The 23,152-nt window shown below is 35.2% G+C and overlaps 1 protein-coding gene and 1 long non-coding RNA gene across 2 annotated transcripts; both read right to left on the reverse strand.

The window, feature by feature from the left end:
* Positions 1–1,165: 1,165 nt before the first annotated feature.
* LOC116214268 (chromosome transmission fidelity protein 18 homolog) lies at positions 1,166–21,976 on the reverse strand (the record flags this gene model as incomplete). Its single annotated transcript, XM_031549653.1, is given in 21 exon segments — positions 1,166–1,478; positions 2,410–2,469; positions 2,561–2,752; positions 5,506–5,659; positions 5,745–5,832; positions 5,912–5,990; positions 6,097–6,178; positions 6,263–6,363; positions 6,446–6,514; positions 7,100–7,167; positions 7,953–8,026; positions 9,166–9,210; positions 10,184–10,245; positions 10,319–10,426; positions 17,499–17,564; positions 17,641–17,742; positions 18,079–18,165; positions 18,752–19,015; positions 19,100–19,237; positions 20,115–20,176; positions 21,212–21,976. Coding segments are annotated over 21 exon segments (2,734 nt in total), but the record flags the coding sequence as incomplete, so codon positions are not given.
* Positions 13,262–17,487, reverse strand: LOC116214269. The gene is made up of 2 exons (XR_004158260.1): positions 14,033–17,487; positions 13,262–13,906 (listed from the first exon to the last, which is right to left on the reverse strand). It is a non-coding gene; the product is annotated as an uncharacterized LOC116214269 (long non-coding RNA).
* Positions 21,977–23,152: the final 1,176 nt, after the last annotated feature.

Raw genomic sequence — 23,152 nt, forward strand, 5'->3', positions numbered from 1 at the left:
CACTAATTTAATTATTTTGTTTGTTAACTAAAAACATATATTTTCACCCACATTAAATAAGGACTACTCACTTAAACCGTACTTTTCTATCAATATTTTAAAATGGCTCTACGTAAAAGTATAAAAAATTTATATGTACTACACCGTATATAGCGCGGGCCAGATTCTTGTATATACAAAATAAAATAATAAATTCACTATAAAAAAAATTAATTTAATTGAGATAATGCGCTAAAACATGAACTAAAATTATAAATATCAATGAGATAATTACTAGCTCATTATGAAAATTTTTCAGATAGAAAAAGATCTTTAAAAAATAAGCTATTTCATTTGCTACTCATGGGATGAGCGAGCTTTTAGATATAATTTAAAAAATTTCTCCTACTATCCATAAATTGATAATAAAATAAATTATTATTTTTGTATGTTCATGTAGTTCCATGGAATAAGCCAAGTTAACTGGTCAGAGACTAAAGGCGGTAAATTGATTGCACAGAAGATCCATATAAAATTCAAGAGCATGACCAAAAATGGAGATATTTAATAAGATTCAAGAGTTTTTTGCACAGTATGGACTCTCACATAGTACAGTTTTGAGTAGACATGTAATCAATCATACAAAATATGGAAGCATATATTTGAGCGCATCTAGATTATGCAATATTATATAATATAACTATAAATTTTCAAGCTTTCTTGAAAAGAAATTAAGTATTTTGTGAGCATAAATATTTATCTTAAACATTTGAATTTTGAAAAGTACTTTTACTAATCTTGAGTAATATCCTGTGCAATACATGGGATGCAATGCAGACACAATCGAGGACAAGCACTATTTAGTAATAATTAATAAACCATGCCATCATCCAACAAGGTTAGCCTGTTAAAATGAACGGTTGTGATAACCCTAAATTTTCTCATAAACACTACCAAGATACAGGTAAATCCAATGGACACAAATTTAAGGACGTATGAACGAAAAATAAACAATAACATCCTCTCAGAAATTTGAAAAAGGACCGCACAGATTACAGCTATCATTGTAATGTACGGACATAATTATTTCTGGTCTTTTAGCCTTTATCTATCACGCGACAAGAAAAAGCAAATGCACTTATCACCATCAGAGAGTTAGAAAAGCGAAAGGGATAATGAATGAGGTACCTGTCGAAATAACTGGACCCATTAGTTGGCCATTTTGCATCTTTGGTGGCTTTTACTCTGGCATTGGTAGTTGCAGCTCCAGTGGGAGAAAGAGTAGAAGAAATAGGATTGTTACTGGCCATACATGTATTTGCGGTCACTTTATTATGTTTGTTTTCCATATTAATCTTGGGAAGATCTTCCACATGGCAAGTTGAAGATTTTGCTCTACAAGTCTCTGAACCTGCGATACCTTTATTTTCCATGATGGACATATGAGCTGAAGTTGCCGATCTCTCGCCACTCCCTTGCAGAACTTTTTGCTTTTCCACCTGTAAGAATAAAGTACATCAAGCCATTCTCAGATTAAGAACAACTAACTGGGACGAATTATCAAAATCCCTTCAAGTCAATTCTATGTATGCACAAGCATATTGATATTTGGAAAATATGATAAGTTTGCTTAAAAAATTGAAGAGCTAGCCAAAGTATGAGTTTTTTCCCTGGTGACTAATTCTCACGTATTGTTAAAATCAACTACACTGCTATGAGCACCATGAACGTTGAATGTGAGATGCTAATCAAACTCAAATTATAAAATTCATGACCAAATTTTTACATTCAAAGTTATGCACTTATCTATGCAGGTCACATGAGCCCATCCATGCCAATATGCAATTGCAGGCATAATTAGACATAATTAGGATCTTCAGTATCATTTCCTCAACCCAGTTACTAAGTGATGAAAACTGAAGACATAAAGGTCTTGACAAATTTCTTCAAAAACAAGTATGTTTTATAGAAAGGAGTCTCATAGCACACATTTTATCCAAACTGTGATGCAACCAGTCACAGCAATCAAAATGTGAAGCAGATTATTGCAGGCATGAGTTTATCATAAATCAATATCTCCAACTAAACCTAAAATTTCACTCTCCTTCAAAGAAATTACACCAAACTACATGTCCCAAACCACTGATGATTCGAAAGAGAACCTAGCACCCAAAGAGGTTCAATAATCACATATAAATTTTGAATTAACTTTGCCTAGTCCACAACTCCGTGGTTAGGGAATGGAGGGGAAGAGGCGAGTCCTGATAAATCCATCAGGCAATAAAAGTTAGCAATTTTAAGCACAAAAAAAGAGAGAGAGAGAGAGAGAGAAAGAGAGAATATAGAAGTATGCAAGAGATCTGCTAGAAGGAAAAGAACAGAAAAAAAAAGGAAAAAAAATAATAAGTTTCAACAAAAGAGGGTGCCCACCTCGTGCAGCAACACCTGCTTCATGGCTAAGGGAAGCACGTGATGGCTGGGAACATAGTCCTGCGTAGCACCAATATGTATCCAAGTCAGACATAAAAATGATTGTCAATGATAGACCAGTATGACAACAACTATGAATGATAATTTATACCTTGAAACTGATATAATCCCCAATAGGGGGGTCAAAAGCAAGTGCATTGGCATCCACAGTTGCTTCTACTTTTAAGTTTCGAAGCAGCAGTTCCGAGCTTGTGTTCTTATACGATATACAATAAGCGACCATCCTGCTAACTAACTGAGTCAGATCACTCTTCTCACTTTCAGATAGTAAGTGCATTGCCACCTGAGATGAGGCAGAAGACAATATAATGAATCGAGAAAGAGCCCTTAGAGCCAAATATATTTGAGATATAACAATCTTGAATAGACAATTACTTTCAAAGAAAATTAAAATTGGTATATCCCTCAATAAGCAAATGTGACAAGTATAGCCAGCTCTTTCATTGAAGCCAGCTTACCTGTTACCGCTACAGGTTTCCTTCTTAAATCTATCATAGATGCCGTAAAGTAGAATTGGTACATTTATTATGTATTAAATATTTCAATATAAATAATTTTGTCAATAGATTTTACAACAAAAAAGTCAATAAATTTAATATTTATTACTGGCATGTCCATATAAAATGATCTTGAAATTTTTCTCCCTCGAATAATGTAAGAGTTTCCATAATAGAAGTCAACGCTCTTTTCAGTCCTGGATAATCTATAAATTAAAGGATGCTCTAAGTAAGCTTTTGGTCTTATAATTTATAATTGCAGCGATTTAATATGTATATATAGAGAATGTTGATAATATACTAATGAAAAAATGATGTGCATTATATTTTTCTAATTATTTTTTTTATAATTGTTTATATAATATTGTTATTATATTTTTTTGCTGAATATATCTTCAAACTTTTAGAAATTAGAATTACATATCTATAAAAATTATTAGAATGTATATGTTGATTACAAGTTCTTTCCTGAGATTTCATTGTGGCTATCTATTTATTTAGGTAATTTTTAATGAAAATGAACAAACTTAATTCATAATTTTACATTTTTCATCTGTGTTTTTGTATGGCACGAAATATTTATTATGCTATTAATCTGAAAACTAATATTATATGATTCACTAATGGTATTTGGCTGAATTATGACAACACGTTTATTGTCTAATTAAATATAGTGTCCTCATAAGAATAATCAATTAGTAAAAGAACTAATTCGTATTTCCTATAATTATGTTTTTCCATTCGTTATTTATGATATTAAACTGCTGCAGTCTCCAGTTTGCTGCTAAATAATAGAATGACAACATCAAAAAACAAATCGTCAACTATAAAGTTTGCCTTCCAAAAAAATTTCATATACATCCAAACCAGGAAAATTTCACAAAAACCCTTGCTCAGAGGCAAAGGCTAGTGAGTAGATATTTGAGAACGGAAGGTACATCAGTGCATGCATACATTCTTATTAATACGCCACTGTTTGGAATTCAGAAAAGAATTGCATTTTTATTGGAATATTTGCATGGCCTTTCAAGACTTGATATGTATATATATAGACATACATGCATACTGTGTTTTCATATGTTTCTGATTTAAATATTTTTATATGTATATTAGTAACAGTAATAAAGGAATATACTTAGTATTTTAAACTTCGTATATTTTACTTTATAAAAATTAAAACTTAGTATTTTAAATTTTCTTATTATGGGTGCATTTTTCATGCACATTTTACATATTATAATGAAACAAAAGAAAATTAAAAAATAATACTCAATTGTTCTTATTGTTTTAGATTCTTTTTCTCAATTCCTAATTTTACATAAGGACTCAATCAATTATGTTATGTATTATAATCAAATTTTATATTAGATACAATAACTTCTTATTCTATTAATATTTTTATCTTAAAAATTTTAATAATTGTCCACGTAACACTCGGGTATTCATCTAGTTTCAAATAGAAGAGAAAGAAGAGGCTCAACACTCCATAAATTAGAGGTTAATCATTTTCTGCCAAAGAGTAAAGAATCTCAACCTCCTTGTAGCCAATCAATAGAAACAAAGGAGATAAGCAAATCACACTGTTAAATTAATTTATTATAGATGGGAAAATTCCTAGAATTCCAGTTAGAACCTCCTCTTCCTCCAAACTCCATAAAACATAGCACGTAGCACACGCTCAAGCCATCTAAATGCCTGGTAATAATGCTTTTACAATCTCGTAGACCCTTGAAGTGTTGCCAAATCAAAACAAAGTATCTTAGATGAGCCAATTCCTTGAATTCAAATTAGTGCCTGCTTTGTTGCCTCCAAAGCCTCCTAAACTCTTGAAACAATACTCCGCCATTAAATTACCCAAAAGTAATGCTCATAGCTGCTAGCAGACATTGCATTCGCCTAAATGCCCTAAAATAATGCTGTTACAATCTCATAGAACCTTTAAATGTTGCTTAATTTAACAAGGTGTCTTCTTATATATTATGGCCGGTAAACCTCAAGCCAAAGAAGGGGGCCCAAAGAGAAAATGCCACTGCGCACAAATCACAAACTAACAAAATTCGCAGCACTGACTGATCCCTTAGTAATCACATAACTTATTATAGGCGCATAAATTCATTCAATTGTAGAAGGCTGCATTCCCCAATTACTTAGTTTTTCTTCCCTTTGTTGATTCATTTTCATAGTTCCTCAATCTTAAAGAGTTTTCTCTATTTTCAACTGGAGAGATGCATCATACCTCAGACTTAATAGGATGAAGCGAAGAAAAAAATAGATGAGAACTGTTTGGAATTCTGAACATAGCAACTTCACAAACAGCAAAGTATGAAAATAGAGGACTGTCTGACACAAGAATTTTGTTGCAATTCACAAGTTTTACCCAAAATTTCATCAACAAAATGAATGCAAATGGTCACATGTTAAAATAAAAGGTGTAGAGCAGCTCTAACCGTTACAAGTTAAAAGTACGTGTATATAATTGAAAAGCAATAAGATGTGACAGATAGCCAGATGATGATCAAATGGAACTGCAACGACTTACTGGCCTCAAATTTGGTGGAGACAGGACACGCATTAATGGGGTTATAAGATCTTCAACAAAGGACTTGATTGATAAATGCCTGGATATAGAGGGAGTAATTCTATATTGCCAAATCCGTAAAGTATCCAACCTCTCCATCAATGTTGCTCGAAATCTGCATGTTTATGCTTGAATAAGGAGATAGGCGAGCTTAATTGTTTTAGCAATAAATCTCAACTCAGCAGCTCGAGGTCACGTACCTCTGAAACGACTTCGGCCACTCAATACTAGGTTTCTGAACTTGGGCAATCAAACGGTGCACAGCAATGGCAAGAGGAGGTTGATAAACTTCAAAAGGTAAAAAAAAAATTAAGTAATAAATTCAAGACATCACTGAATATCTATTAAAAGATAACATGAATCTCACCTTGAAGATGCATTTGCTGTGACCGCATTGTATATTGGTGAATGAGATCGGATGCACTCATACTGTTGAGGCACATAACCTATAGTATAGCAAAATGTCTTCATCAATCTTTATTATATAGCGATAAAATCAAAGACAAGTTAATATTAGCCCGCAAGTCATAATAAAAGTAGGATAGGTCATACAGTCCTTTTCATGACAGGATCATGATATCGTTGTTGCAAAATATTTTCGTGTACCCCATCCAGTATTACATCGTAGTCACCACTGAAATGCAGCATATGAATAGGTTAAGAGGCCATACAATGAGCAGACGCTAATGTATCCAATCAACAAACAGCCATGTCTTACCGACTAGATATGAGAGAGTGCAGAACATCAAATTCTCTGGACATACTGCTTTGATCATGATTGGATTTTTTGTCGGGCTTGAATTTTTTCTTTTGAAAAATCTGAAGAGAAAACAAACTTCATATTGAGAATAGTGGCAACAGGTTAGGTCTCACCAAAACCAAATTAACTCTTGCATTGCACCTCTTTCCAGATATCAAAGATATTTCTTGACATGTCTTTCCGGCCAACAACTTGGGAACTGATATCTACCTGAGAAGCAATAAATCTGTAAGGAATCAACGGAGTAGTATCGTGACCATATGTAAGTAATGGGAAGTTGCTGATGTTTAGTGGTCAGGATGATCTACAAAATGAAAGTCTTGTGTACTCCAAAGTGAAAAAGTAAAACATCCATTCTACAAAATCGAAGTCTTGTATACTCAAAATTAGAAAGGTAAAACATCAACACAGGACAACATATAGTGCCTGTACTCAGTAACGCTAGCTACAATGACGATGAGAACATGGTGCTTGCTTTAGGAGAAAATCTTTCTGACTCGGAGATGCTTGTAAGATATACCAGTATTTATGCATGTTTAGAGAGAGAGAGAGAGAGAGAGAGAGAGAGAGAGAGAGAGCATTGGACCTATCAAAAGATTAGGTAAAGCATGTAAGCTAGAGTTATTCAAACCACAAATCCAAAAACCATGCCATGATAAATCAAAGATACTGTACGACAGAGTTAGGCAAAAGCAAACTAAGAAGATTATATTTTTCCATGAAGGGAGGTAAATAAAATCTTTGCTGTATTCAAATAGAAGTCCTCCAACACAAAGAGCAAATCAAAAGTCTTACCACATTAAGAGTTTCCTTCTTATTCTTGAGAAATTGAAGAGTATTCAAACAATGGCGTATGTCACATTCTGCGAACGCAAAACAAATTGAGACAAGAATGTAATGAACTAACTTGACATATATATGATATGAGTATAGTAACAATACCTAATAAAATATAGCATCAAAGCTTTACACTGAAATGCAATGGATGGTGTTGGACCAAGATTTTCAGCAAATTCGTTGAGCTTTACAGTATATAAAATGTGCTACTTGTATTGTTTGGTAACAATAGTGCAGTTCCAACATCCAGTAGCAATCTGGCGAAGCAGGTTGGACCTAGCTTTTGGAAATTCTGCTTATCATTACAATTAAAATTAAAATTTAGATAGAAAAGACCAGAATGCCTGATCCTGTTCTATATTTGGAGTGATGGAGTGTTCCTACATAAAAACTTTTATTTCAAAACTGCATTACACCAAGCATTTATCTTCATATTTTCTTTCCACTCAGGTAATGAGATTTTTTCAATTGGATAACATTGATGTGTACTCATATACAGCAGAAAGATTAAATTAAAATGGAATATATTCAAAAATTAAATTAATATTCCTTTTATTCTAAACATTTATTGACATACACGCCTTCGTCAATAACTGCAATTTACGTAGTATTTCAAGACAATACTTGCACAAATTATAAGTTCTACAGTTTCACTTGCCAAACCCAATTCAAACGGCCGAAACAACACAGTTCAGTATATCAGAACAGTACAGTTGCCGCATCAAACAGGCTAATGTATCTAAGAGAAATCCTATTATCTGGAGACCCTCTCCCTTCAATTAAAAGAATGGAAAGCAAGAGGCAGGCTCACCAGTGTACTCGGCAAGAGCTGTAAGAGCTATCGAACTTGTATTTATTCCTTCCTTGTTACATATGTACTTAAGCCTGTAAATTGGCCATCATATCAGGTTAAAAGTATTTTGGAACTCTTCAGATTTTTTTGGAATTGACAAGCTATTCTCTCTGTCCCAGAATGTGCAACATGATAGATATGACAAATTATATTCTACACTACATTTAGAAAACTGAGTTTTTCCTAGGCAATGACTAGTTTAACATAGACATGCCTTTTCTCACTAATAATGTTAAAATAACATCTAACAGGCAGATCATTACTGCCCTTTGAGCTTTCGATTGATAAAAGAAACATTATCTGCTCTAAACTTAAACAGGAAAACTAGATGAGGGAATATGAATGATTTCACCAGATTATCATCACGAAGGCACTTTCTTCCTTAAAGCATCTGAGATCATAAATACAGATACTAGACAGGCATGGAAGGAGATATTAAATAGCTACAGCAAACAGAGATAAGACTGAGCTTTTCGAAAACAGGAAATCTTGTAAAGACATACTTGATGACAGTGAATCTGTTGCATAAAAGTTTGGATAAGATGCAATAAGGACTTAAAAGAACAGGCTCAAACACATAAAAAGACCATTCCCCCAAAGATTGTTTCATCAATCTAGGGAAAAGGGCAGATTTCATTTCCACCAGACAGTCAAAAGGGAAAAAAAACCGAAACTAAAATTCAACATGTACCATGAGTGAAAAGCATGGAGTTGTCACGAGTACAACATCATTTACTGAGAAACCAAAAGCAGTTATTTGGACATGCAAATGTAGTATTTTAGAAGAAACAAAAAAAGGGTAAAGAAAAACTAAAAAGTTCTTACAGTTTGTTAGGAAGAAATTGAGTGGGAAAGGGAACTGTTAAGTTCCGTAAAGCTGAAAAAATGCAATGATGTTAGACAAGCACATTTTTCGTCCTGGATATAATTTAGTAAAAGCATGGATTAAGCAACGATGGGGCCAAATAGTTTGAACATTTATCTTTTTATCTTCCATAATGTGCAAACACAAAATCTAGAATTATTTCTGATCCTATTATCTGTGTCATCATCATTAAATTGTCCATTTTAAAACAAATTTTTAGTGAAGTTCCAGAGGAAAATTCAAAGCAATTATTGCAGAAACCGAAAGTGGCAGTAATGAACATATACTGTAAGTTGCCGAAGTTACCTGCTCACAACACGGTTGACAGATGGTCGGACAAATATATGAACCCTGTAGAAAATTTACTTAAAATCATCCATCAATAGAATTAAACACATGAAAAGAAAACCCAGAAATATGAACATCGAAGTGTGCTATTTAATACCAACAAGAGTTCACTGTAGCTAAAGAACAAGAATCATGACTACAACACAAAGAACAGAAACGAAAATAATGAGCAATCATTTGATGATACTTTCCATGCCAATGACAAACACTACAAAGCAGAGAAGATGTTGAATGGGAAGACCAGCTACATTTCTCATACATGTCACCAATCCAGTGTTAAAGAAAACCTGTAATTTCTCCACTATAACTAAATTTGTATTTACCCAAACATTTGGAGGAGCAAAGAGAGCATGTATATAATATGGACATTTCTTCTCCAAATTGTAAATATATGCAATGGTCCTGTACGTAGAATATCAGACTACCCAAAAGGTAAGGAGAATGCACATAGCACTGGTGGTCATAAAAGATCCAGCTTAAGCAACTCAGCATAAATGATGTCACTCAATGAGTCACTCTTATATCTGTCTTGTGATCTATGAAAACATTGCATTGCAAATATGCAACAATCCTGTACGTGGAAATTCAGGCTACCCAAAATTTAAGGAGGATACACATAGCACTGGTGGTAATAACATATCCAGCTTAAGCAAATCAGCAAAAATCATGTCACTTGATGAATCAGTCTTGCATCTTCCTTGTGATGAATGAAGGCTTCTTAAGTCAGGGTCTCTATTGTGGCCTAGGTATGATTAAGGTTTCAATTAGCAGTCCTCTTACATAACACCTGCAATGCAGAGAACACAGAATTTCCAAAGTACTACAGGATAATAGATGGCAATAACAGCGTTGATTAAAACCATCATCTCACTGTGAAGTGACATTCATACCAAGAAGATGTAGAACCAAGTACCTTTTCTTAACCATTATAAACACACTCCAGCTTTATTGTAATTTCAGCAATGACAACACTTACTTGGCAATCTGACGCAATGGCCTCAAAGCTGGTGTATAAAGGTCATTGCATATGCATATTACCTACATAGAATGGACCAGTTCAGAAGAACTACACAACACAATCAAGAAAGCGTATCCCAGAATTATAACATACAGGTCTTGAGAGTGACGAGGTCTTTCGTCTCCTTCTGGGGTTCTTCCCCAATTTTTCTTCACTCCCAGTATTTGGATTTCCCATCTCAACTTTCTTCTCAGCAGAGACCTACTTAGAATATGAAATGAAATTACTGTGAGTTGAAAAGATGAATTGAGCATCTGGGTAATTCATGAAATCAGCAAAACAGATTTCCAATCTTGCAGTATAGTCCATTTGGACTTAGGAATATATAATTAATAGATGCAAGAAGGTTGAAGACCCAATGGAAGATCTTTCAGTCCTTGATGACCTTACGGTCTTCTTTTTCTCTTCTATTTTTTTTTTCTCAGTAAATGTGACAGAGAATTACAAAGTCCCAACTGACAACCGGTTTCCCTATATAACTTGTTGGTACTTTGATGCATAGAGAGAGAGGTGCCATATGACGGCAATTATATTGACAATATTGCAAGATTAGAAAAGAGACTATTTAAGTAAACATATTGCATAAATAATTAGGAGAGCAAAGAATCTTTGTCTTCAGCTAAAGATTTAAGGATCCACCCTCATAATGTATGTACAAATTATGTCCCTTAAAATGACAATTATGAAGCATACTATTCAAAAACTATAGAGAGCTACTAGTGATGAAGAGAAAAACTTCAAATATGAATCACATTCCTATCGTAGATGAGAGTTCAGGGATTCCCTCACCAAGTTGTCCAGTATACCAAAGATTCAAAATACCTTATTATAATTGTTAAATATATAGAAGTTAATAGATTAAGGACTTAAATGTACTGTGTAAGTAACTCAATAAAGTATATAAATAGAGGTGCACGATTCTTTTCTCCCAATCTCTACGTTCTTCATGGTATCAGAGCTAGGGTTAGGGGAAAATCGCCAACCTAGCTAGAGCTTCCGATTATGGAGCTAGAGCCCTAGTCGCAGCCTCTCCTTGTCTTCAGTTCTTCCGTTCTTCTTACCTTCAGTTCGGCAACCTCTCCAAGTTCAGTAACCTCTCCTTGTCTTTGTCGGAGTTGGAGCCCTAGTCACTTCATATTGGTCCTGTTTGGTCGTATCTACTGGTTCTGCTCTTCTTGCCTTCAGTTTCATCCTCTTTTATCGTTGTTGGAGTTGGTCTGTTCTTGGTCATTTCTACTAGAGCAGAGACTAAATTGTTGTCTCAATTGCTACTTGCTTCTCATTGTCTTCTTATCTTTTGGGTTTTCTTTGTTAAGGTATGTCAACTTCCCATGGTACTGTGGGTGTCTCCCCAATCTATAGGAGCCCCGTCATGTTAAGTTGAATGCAAAAACCTTCACTGGTTGGAGAGCTTCTGTTGAGTCATGGTTCTCGGGTCAAGGGCACATAGAGCATCTCACCAAGGAAGCTTCAAAAATTGAAGAGTCGAAGAAGGCAACCTGGATTCAAACTTATGCATATCTGTGCACTCTTCTATGGCAGTCCATTGACCCATTCCTAATGTATGTGTTTCGCCCTTATGGGACATGCATATCAGTGTGGAAGCGTGTCAGGGAGGTATGATATTACTAGAGTCCATGATGTCCTTTCCAATTTATTTCAGCTAAAGCTTTTAGACACAAATATGCACACACATTTGGCCCAACTCCAAAGATTATTTACCAAGTTCAATGAGGTCATGCCCTACACCGTTGACTTGAACGAACAACAAGAACGTGACAATATGAAGACGATTATCTGCCTACAAAGTCTTGGGGTTGAGTATGAATATGTTCGAAATCAAATTCTTAATGGAAAGTCAATCCCTTCACTGGCTGATGTGATTGCTCGTTTGATCCGAGTGATTAATGTTTCCCAAACCCCAAGTACAATTGAGGAGAATGCGGCACTTGTCACCGAGTTCAACTCATCTAGTGCAGCCTCTAGTTCACCCGGTGTTGCTTATGATCATAAGGGAAATCGTGGAGTCAAAAGTGGAAAGGGCCGAGGGATCCCCCAACTTGCACTTACTGTGGATAACGTAATCACAATCGTGATAAGTGTAATTCACTGCACGGGTTTCTTCCCAATGTTGCTAATGCTGCACAAATGCAAGTGTTGATCGATACTGTTTCAGCCGCGGAATATGCTCAATTTGCTCGTCTCCTTGAAAACCAGACAATTCAACAAGCATCTCAACATGTTGTTTCCTTCGCACAGTCTGGTCAGCCAGTGGCATGTCCCATCAAATCCTCTCTATTAGGCCCCAGAGTTCTCGACGCGGGTGCATCTGATCATATGTCTAGTAACTCTAATTTGTTATCTCACGTCCATAATTCTAATTATTTGCCCTCTGTTACTTTAGCTAATGACTCTATTGCCTTGGTGAGTGGCCCTGGAACGGCTCAACCTACCGTTTCCATTCTCTTATCCTTCGTTCTATATCTTCCTAAGTTTCCTTATAACTTAATATCTATTAGCAAATTAACCAAATATCTCAATTGCATTGTAACCTTTACCTCGGACTCTATGGTAATTCAAGACTCGATAATAGGAGGAACGATTGGAATGGGGTATGAGTTTCAAGGCCTCTACCAACTATATGCTCCAGCAACATCTGAGGCACCTATTGCCTGCACCGTCGCTACATCTCCAAAGCGGATTCATAGTCGCCTTGGTCATCCTTCTCTAGCTAATCTGAAACAAATGGTTCTGAGTTTGTCCAAAGTCAGTCAATTAGAATGTCAATCATGTCATCTTGGAAAACATACTAGGGCCCAATTTCCAAGTAGAGTAAACGTAATAGTGCACCTTTTGTTTTAGTTTATTCAAACATTTAGGGTCCTTGTCCAGTTCCTTCAAATCGAGGTTATTGTTATTTTGTAACCTTCATTGATGATTATTCCAAAATGACATGGGTTTATCTGCTGAAGAATCCTTCTAATCTATATTCCACATTTGTATCATTTTGTGTTGAAATCCAAACACAATTTGGTGTTTCAATTCGTACCTTTCGTAGTAATAATGCCCAAGAATATTTCTCAGCATCCTTTCAATCATATGTCCTCTCGAGACATGATACATCAGTCTTCTTGTGCTTATACTCCACAACAAAATGGAGTTGTTGAACAAAAGAATAGACATCTTGTTGAAACCCTACACACTTTTGATACATATAACATATCTGTCAAGTTCTAGGGTGATGCACTTCTCACTGCATAATATTTGAGCAATAGAATGCCTTCTATTGTCCTTCATGGTCAAATCCCTTTTTCAGTCTTGTTTCCTCGTGATGCAATTTATTCATTGCCTCCATGTATCTTTGGGTCTCTGTTTTGTCCATCAATTGCTTCCAGGTTCATCAAAACTTTCTCCTCGCTCTTTAAAGTGTGTATTCTTGGGATATCCTCGTGAGCATAAAGGATATAGATGTTTATCTCCAAAATAACGTCGATATTTTGCGATTGTTGATGTCACCTTCTTTGAGTCCAGTCCTTTTTTCTCAGCGTCTCTCAATCAATCTAAGTTACTTTCTGAATCACTGCCTCTCCCTTCTCTATATGTAATTGTCCTGTCTCGTGTTCCATCCACATTCACTCTTCCTCTTGAGACACCTTAGACGCCATTTACTTCCCCGACCACCTGAACCACGTAAGTTGATCACTTATTAGCGCAAGAAAAAGGTAACTCGTATTGAAACACAGCGGGTAAAGAGAATACAAGTGACCTCTCCTGAGAGACCAGAGGACTACCCCGTTCCAGTCATACCTCCAACCTCGAATCTACCATTGATGTCTTCCATGAAGCAAGATTTGCCGATTACCCTTAGAAAAGGTACCTGTTCCACTGCCAATCCTTATCCTCTATATAACTTTCTCAGTTATAATTGTCCGTCTCCTCCCTATACTGCCTTTCTTTTTTCTTTGGATTCTGTTTCTATTCCTCAATCTGTTAGGGAGGCATTGCCACATCCTAGTTGGCGGGAAGCAATGGAAGAGATGTCTGTTTTGCATGCCAACGGCACTTGAAAACTTGTATCTTTGCCCCCTGAAAAGACTATTGTGGGTTGCCGATTAGTGTATACGGTGAAGATGTCCCCAAATGATTGTGTTGATCGATTGAAAGCTCGTCTAGTTGCCAAGGATTATACATAGATTCCTAGACTGGATTATGGAGATGCCTCCTCTCTTGTAGCAAAGGTGGCTTTTGTGCATCTATTAGTCATTGGCGGCTATTAACCATTTGTCACTCCATCAGTTGGACATCAATAATGCTTTTTTACATGGAGACTTAGAAGAGGCGGTTTATATGGAGCAACAACCACCTGGGTTTGTTGCTCAAGGGGAGTACTTTGGCAAGGTATATAAACTCTGCAAATCTTTGTATGGGCTAAAGTAGTCTCCTCGGGCATAGTTTGGTCACTTCAGTTCAGCTGTTCTTAAGTTTGGTCTATTGAGAAGTCAATTTGATCATTCGGTGTTCTTCAAACACTAAGAATGAAGACACATTCTCCTAGTTGTATATGTTGATGATATTGTAATTACAAAGGATGATGCAGTTGGCATCTTTCACCTAAATGGTTATTTGCACTCACAGTTTCAAACTAAAAACTTGGGAGCCTTGAGATACTTTCTTGGGATTGAGGTTGCTCAGTCTGAGCGTGGTATTTACTCATCACAAAAGAAGTATGTGTTAGACATCTTAGAAGAAACGAAATTGCTTGAGTAAGCCAATTGATATACCGATGGATCCTAATGTTAGGTTGGCACCAGGAGAAAGGGAACCCTTTTTAGATGTTGGGCAATATCGCAGACTAGTTGGTAAGCTGAACTATCTCACAGATACTAGACCAGACATATCTTTCGCGATGAGTGTTGTCAAGTCAATTCCTAGATTCACTAATTGAAATCCACTGGAATGTTGTAATTCGAATTATGAAGTATCTTAAGGGTGCTCTGGTAGAGGATTGCTATATCAAGATCGAGGTCATAATGTAGTTGGATATATTGATGCAGATTAGGGACCAATTCAAAATCAGATAGAAGATTCACAATAGGTTACTATGTATTGTTTGGAGGGAATGTCATTTCGTAGAAGAGAGAGAAGCAAAATGTCATTGCTCAATCAAGTGTCGAAGCTGAATATAGGGCGATGGCCCTAACCACTTGTGAACTGTTGTGGGTGAAGCAATTGCTTTGAAAGTTAAGAGTAGAACAACCTTGTCCTATGGAGTTATTTTGTGATAATCAGGTCGCACTGCACATTGCGTCGAACCCGATTTTTCATGAGGACGAAACATATCAAGGTCGACTGTCACTTTGTTAGAGAGAAGTTGCAGTCTCAGGATATTGTGACAGCCTCTGTTAGTTCAAATGATCAATTAGCAGATATTTTTACTAAAGCTCGCAGGGGTCCTCGAGTCGATTATATTTGTAACAAGCTGGGCAGACACAATGTATATGCTTCAGCTTGGGTGTGTTAAATATATGGAAATTAATAGATTAGGGACATAAATGTAAATAGTCTTTACTTCCTATTCTTTGTGTAATTAACTCAATAAAATATATAAGTAGAGGTGGTGGCTGTCCAACACACGATTCTTTTCTCCCAATCTCTATGTTCTTCAATAATGAAGAAAATTGAGCGTGTTCTACAAAGAATCTATGTCTATATATTATATATTAACAAGCTCTTTTACCGAAATCTCGTGCAACCACCTCACAAAGCAATACAACCTCTCATAAAGCCACGTCATCAATTTATTTATGTAAATGTTATGATGAGAAGAATATTTTAAGTTCCCACATAGGACTTAAAAGTTATACTATAAGTATTTTCTAAATATCTTATATAAAATGGTACATATTAAAGTAGAACCACGCCATAGGATATCTATATATTCTTATTTCAGTATTGTGCATTATCTTACGGAGCTTTCAATATTATGTTCCTTTTATTGAACTTTGATCTCTCTTTTTGGTTGCCTCTATATATTTGTGATTCTTTTTTCGTTTAATCTTATCTACAACCATCTCCAAAGTATCTCTATTTACCAAATACATAATGTGTCGCTTACATGGATTTTTTTATTACCCAGTAATACTTAGATTTCATACAATCTTATTTACCATTTTTTTCTTTCTTTTTACCTTTCGAGCTTTTGCTGAAAGATTCATAACTGTGGAACGCTTCTATCTCATTTATGCTTTTGACAGGATAATAATTTGAATTTCAATAATTCATATTCTCACTATTTTTTCACTCCAATTTTCATAGCACCTTGAAAAACCACCTTGAAACATATAACTTTTATCAAGTTATGTTCAATTTCCATATATGCTTATAATATAGGAGATATTTCATTGATTTTCATCAATACGGTTATAATCCTTAGTGCTCAAGAAAATCTTCACTTTTTTGAATATTAGTTGATTATATTTTTATATTTTTCTTCTTATTTTCATCTTTAGAATTTCAAAACCATTCTTATAGATATTTGGACGATTAAAGTAATAGGATCTAATAAATATATTAAATGAAATAAGATATAGTCAAACTCAGATATTCATTAACTTTTTGTATATTTGACTATGAATTTATTTTTTTGTATAGTTTTTTATTTTTTCTTTAAAATTAAGGTTCCAAAACACGTCTACTTTGATGTTCGACTTTTTCTCAATCGAACTTAAGTATGGTAATTATCAAGACGAAACAATTATTCACTTAATTGTTTCAATTTCGCCAGATAATTAACATAGATTTACTTCTTTTAATGCCATCATATCATCGAATTGAAGTTTTCAATTTTCCCTATAAGTGTTAATTTTATGGTAGTTATCAAAGAGAAAACAACTATTTTATATATAGGCAACAGAAGTGAGAAACCAAATTCAATAAAAGCTCTGTAGAATTATGCACATTATTGAAATAAGAATATATACATACCCTATAACATATTCTATTCTAATTTTTTAACATCTTATATGATTTACCTTGTTTGGAAAAATACTTGGAATATTAATTTTAAGTCTTATATAGAAAGCTTGACAAATTCTACTCATAATAATTACATCAATAAATTGATGATGTGGCTTTGCAAAAGCGATAATTGTGTTGTGAGGTGGCAGTGGGGACATATATAGATATAGGTTAGAGGCCAAAGTAATTATGATAACAGTGGCATTCAAGAACAAGCAACAACAGTTACTCAAGAAAAATCTGGACAGACAGATACCATTTTCATGATAACTTCTACAGCACCCTTTCCATCTCCAAGAGCACCATCAATTTCATCAATTATCTGCACAAAATGTTCATAATCAACTAACTGATAACTACACTGCAATGGGTCCAAAACCTTCAAATTGAACCCATACCAAACACTTGGGCTTTGAATCGGCCATGACAGAGTTCATTTGAACCACATCAAGTATTTTAGCTTCAATGGTTGATGATGACCGATCATCACTGGCATTGATCTACATCAAAACCAACAGATAGGTGAACATTCATCATCTAAAGTACCACTGTGCCTCAGATTTTCAAAACAACAAAGTGCAACCAAATTAACATCAATAGGGAATATCAGTCTCCCAACAATAGGAAAACAAAATGCAAAAACTGTTCTTAATAAAGTAAGTTCATTGAGCAATTTTATCTTTTATCTGATCAAGGTTTAGATCAGAAATCATGAAATGCTAAAGCAATTCGAGCAATTCCAAAGTCAACCACAAGGTACATCCAAAAATAATTAAAATACTGTAGAAAACATCAATGGCTGGTAAATATCAAGCCAACTAACAACTTAGTAATACCTCTACCACTCGGTATCCACAATGCTTGGCAGCTACATGAGCAAGCGTTGTCTTTCCAAGACCTGGAGGACCACAAAGCAAAAGGATCTGCAAGGTAACACGGTAATTAATGTTGAGCTAAAATGCTCAGCAGTTGGCGAACTACAAAGTGTTTATGAGCCAATCAAATAGAAAATTCAAGGATTTATTTAATAATGCATATATTCGTAAACCTTTTAAACCTGGAAAGAACTATGATTATTTTCAAATGCCATGACCCAAAAAGATGTGCACTAGAAATGCAAACTATTCTCCAACCTCGATGACATTTAGAATTTACTTGTTTTTATAATTTACATTGAGATTTTTCAGCAGAGTAAAATACTTTACTACATGCACTCTCATTGTTTTGGGATGAGAATTACTAATTGCTTGTGCAAAAAGGGAACTTTAATACTACAACATTAACATTTCCAAGCAAATGACCTTCCTCACACAAGTAAACCATCATGCACTAAGCAGCATTATTGAACCATCAAAGAACTCAGCTTCCTATATAGAGTTGACTGATCTAGAAAAATATACATACAATACTAAGGCAACGTCAATAATGCCATTATGAAAGGCAATAAGGTTCAGAAGGTTCCAATAAATCATGCATATATACTCGTAGATTTTGTTTCAAGTGCGTAACCTTGTGCTCCAATGGTCCCGTAAGCCTTGAATTCTTACATGGTTCCTGATTCCATTTTGAATTGCTCTCTTTAGTATATGAATTAGAACGATGTCCAAAACCCTCTGTACTCCAACTATGTCTCCTAATGAAGTTTGAATTAGCACATTTTTGATGATGAGTAACAGAGGAATGACGTCTAAGTGCAGATAAAACATCATCATTGGTAGTCCTAATTTCAGATCCAAAAACACACGAATCCCATTGTTTTAGCCACAATAGAACCTGCAGATGCATAAAGATACTTATATGAGATGAGAATAACATGATAATCATGCCAAGGAAGGGGGCTTAAACTAATTTACTTGCCTCACGATTTGTCTGTTCATCACTCAGCAGCTCTGTAAATGAACGTGGAGCATATTTATCGACCCAGAGTTTCTCATAAAACATTGGTGTTTCTGGAAGCATTATGTTACTCTGGTCTTCCGAACTCGCATGCAGAGCCTTCAAAGTTGCAACAATAAAATTACAAGGGAAGTCACATCGACAGATAGAATCTAACATTACACTCACATTACAACTGAAAGTCCAGATGGCTATCATTCTTTTCTCTGGCGATGAGAACAGTTATGTTCATTTTCAAGTTACCATTGTATCTGTACATGGAAAACCTACACAGATATTTGTTTCAAATAGCCAACAATTGCATGCACTCTCTTTTTAGGTTTTTAACTAGAAATGAAACACTTCCAGTGTTTGTTTTTATCAAGTATCCAACATATCAAAGAAGACTCTTTCTCTTCTTCCTTCTTTAGTAATATTCTGTGCATTGAACTGCTCTATATATATATATATATGCTTGGGATATTAAAGAACATCAAAGTACCACAGGATACCAATGCCATGATATGCTAGTGATATAACAAAGATAAATTTCTAGCAGTAAGTACAAGGAGTAGCATTATAATTAGGTGTCCTATGACCATTCAACATGTCCAATTACTCAGTGGAGCAACGATCATGAGGCAAATGTACACCAACGTAACACATCATAAGATTCAGTACAACATCCACTCACAAGCATAAGCTTAATTTGGATTCTTCATGCAGCACTGGCAGTAAACAGAACACTAAAGCACGTTTTTAAGATCACAATGTTCAGCAAAGACACTTACATAACAAGGAAAGAAGTAACAAGAATCAAAGTTGATTCATGATTATTCATTTTCACCCACGGGTCTCAATAAAAGTGTAACATATTAGCTACTTTTTTTTTCCAGCACATGAGGGACAAGCATTAGCTACTTAATTTGGCAAAATGTGACATAAAACTCATAGAAGCTCATGATACACAATTGCTGGAAAGAGAATAACTGGATACCTTAGCAAATGCCTCTTGCTCACTTCTTTGCAAAATAATATTGACGGGTTCGGAAATGAGACCTGATAAACCAGTATATTGACGCCATAATTAATCATGGGAGGATAAGGAAGATTCACAAATTAATAACAGACTACCTGACTACCTATCAAAGATCATGAGTTCATTATTGAACTATCCACAGTTAATGTTACTTCTAGGTACATAAGTGCATTCGTTACAAATTCATAGTCATGTCATCTAGAGAAAGAATTGGATGCGTAAGAAATACAGTAACCAAACAGTTGATCGTGTGAGCTTCAACTTTTTAGGCCGACTCTGCAAATTTAGAACTTCAGTCTTTGTAATATCTTTCTACCGAACACAATTTCTATATACTCGTTGCCCATGCCTCAAATTTCAACTAATAGTCGTGTAAGGCCTGCATCACCTCAGCTAACCTTATATAAATGCTGCCTCATAGTGCTTACTAATAAAAGAAGCTCATGGAAAGCAATAAAAGAATAAGTGACACTTTGGGAAATTGATAACCCAATAAAATGTGGCAACTGAGTTAGGTGGTAATTTCTGGATGGTGTTGCAAACTGACTGGGCACAGAGCCAAAAGCTTCAAATGCTCATGCTCAAGGCACAGAAATGGCTTTATTTTACATGAAGGAACAGTATAATTCTGAAACTGGGCGGATTTTACGAAAGTCAGGGTCACTCCATATATCCTACTTTCTATACTTGCATCCACAGTGTTTCTAGTCCTACAGTCGATACAAAAAAGCAGTTGCAATGAAGCTGCCAAAACTTAGATCACTGGGAAAGCAAGAACATTGCTACAGAAACTGAAACATGAACTACCTTTTAGACTGCGAGATACGCGAAAAAAGAGTTTTTTTGATATGGCACAGCCTAACTGGAGGTCTCGGGTTAAAAAGAGCATCTCTCGATCACCTTCTTCAGACTATCACCACTTAACAATTCCGGAATTCCGAATTGCTTTATCTTGTCTCATTTATGGGATCCCAACAGTAAGAATAACACGGCAAAAATCAAATAACAATGTTTCCGAAATGAAATTATTTATTTAAGGGAGGAAACAACATTACCCCCAGATCGGATAGTTGCGCGCAATTTGTGGTCCCGAGATTTGGAATCAGCCCGACACAGCTTCGCATAAACCCTATCCCCAGTTGGAGCCGTCACAGGGACGCACTCCCCATCGATCCGAGACACATACCGGGACACCACAATCTCTTCCGGCTCGGAAGCTGCCTGATCTCGGTGGTCCATGCGCTCGTTCTTCCGTGGCGGAGAGTATCGGAGCCAGTCTTCTTCGTCGTCGTCATCCTCGGGGTCAGGCGTGGTTCTGCTTCGCTTCTCATTTGACGGCCCTGCGGTCTCATCCTGGACCAGGGAGCGCTTGTGGACGTTGATTTGGGGTTCAATGGACGGCGGGGGGGATTGAGCAGCAGCTTCTTCGCGTTCTGATTTAACTTCGTCTTTTTCATCATCAGGAGGGAGAGGGAGAGGGAAGGGATCGATGTCGTAGTCGTCATCTTCTTCACGGTAGCGTTGGGATTCCAGCCACTCGAGCTCGTCAGGGAGGGGGATGTCCATGTCTTCCATGTTCGTACCGTACTGCAGCGACCGACCAGTTGCTAGGGTTTTGGGAGTGGGAGAGAGTGAGTCCCGATAAGCCCTAAGGTAAGGTAAAGGGTGGCATAGCGGGGGGTTCAGGAGCAGCTTCCTGTCCGACCGGGCGGGACGTTTTGGCGGGAAAGATTGGGGGCGGTGGAGACGACGGTTAAATCCCCAGATTGCCCTTTGGCGGATGGACAAGAACACCCATGGGAACCTTCCTTCCTAGGACAAAGGGGGCAAAAATTATGTTCTCTTCTTCTGAGAAACGAGTTTCATTTTATTTTAGATTTTATACATAAATGGAAGATAGATTATTCTACAACTGTATTTCTAATAATATTTTATGTATAAAATAGATTATTCTACAACTGTATTTCTAATAATATAATATTAGTCAAATAATTTCGATTAAATCCGCGAACATCAAAATTCACTAAATTATCCTTTAATTTTCAATAACCTAATATACTTCATAATTTTGTATTTTATTTTTAGTGGACAATATTTGGTAACAGAATGTTACCCAGACTAGCTTCATTTTTCCTTTATAATAATAGTATAAACATATATAGATACTACTGGCGCAAGGCTCGCGCTTTGCTGTGAAAACTAAAAAATAATTTTTATAATAAAATAATTTGTGTTAATGTTTATTCAATTATATAATAAACATGAGTTAGTAAATGTTATTCAGTTATTAAAGTAACTACAAAAATATAAAGAATGAAAATAAAATATAGTTGACCGTACAATACGCCCGGTGAATAATATGTTTAAATCATAAGTTAAAAGTCATTATGAATATCAAAAATAAATTAAAATAATCAAATAGCAAAATTAATGTAATACCATAAAGAAAAGAGTCAGTAATTATCATTTTATTCTCGAAACTTATAATTAATAATCTATTGTTTATGATAATATAATATTTGTATATGATATTATGGTAGTCTTGTGCCTTGTTACACTAAAAGGTAGTACTAAATTTTCGCATTAAAGTCTAAAAGGATATAATTGAATTTTTCTCTCTAAATATGAAAAATAAGAAATTATTGAGATCATTTTTATTAATAGAAAATGTATCAAGATATTATTTTCACAATTGATAATATTTGTATTAATGTTTTTATTTGTGTTTTAATCTAGTTATTTTCTCACGTGTGCTCCTTTTATACTGATGCTTGAATTTTGATACATTTAGTGGAAAACAATTCAATGGGAGATTAGTCTTTCAATAAATTCTTCAAATTAAAGTTGGAATTTTTAGTTTGATAAAAAAGAAGCATTTACTCTAATTACAAGAAAAAATCTCGATTTGAAAATACGAATTAATAAATAAATATTTATCAAAAAAAAGAATAAAGTGTCACAAATAAAATAATACCGAAAGTTCATGGAGGACTTTG

Source organism: Punica granatum, chromosome 7, assembly GCF_007655135.1.
Source record: "Punica granatum isolate Tunisia-2019 chromosome 7, ASM765513v2, whole genome shotgun sequence".
In the NCBI taxonomy this organism is placed as follows: Eukaryota; Viridiplantae; Streptophyta; class Magnoliopsida; order Myrtales; family Lythraceae; genus Punica; species Punica granatum.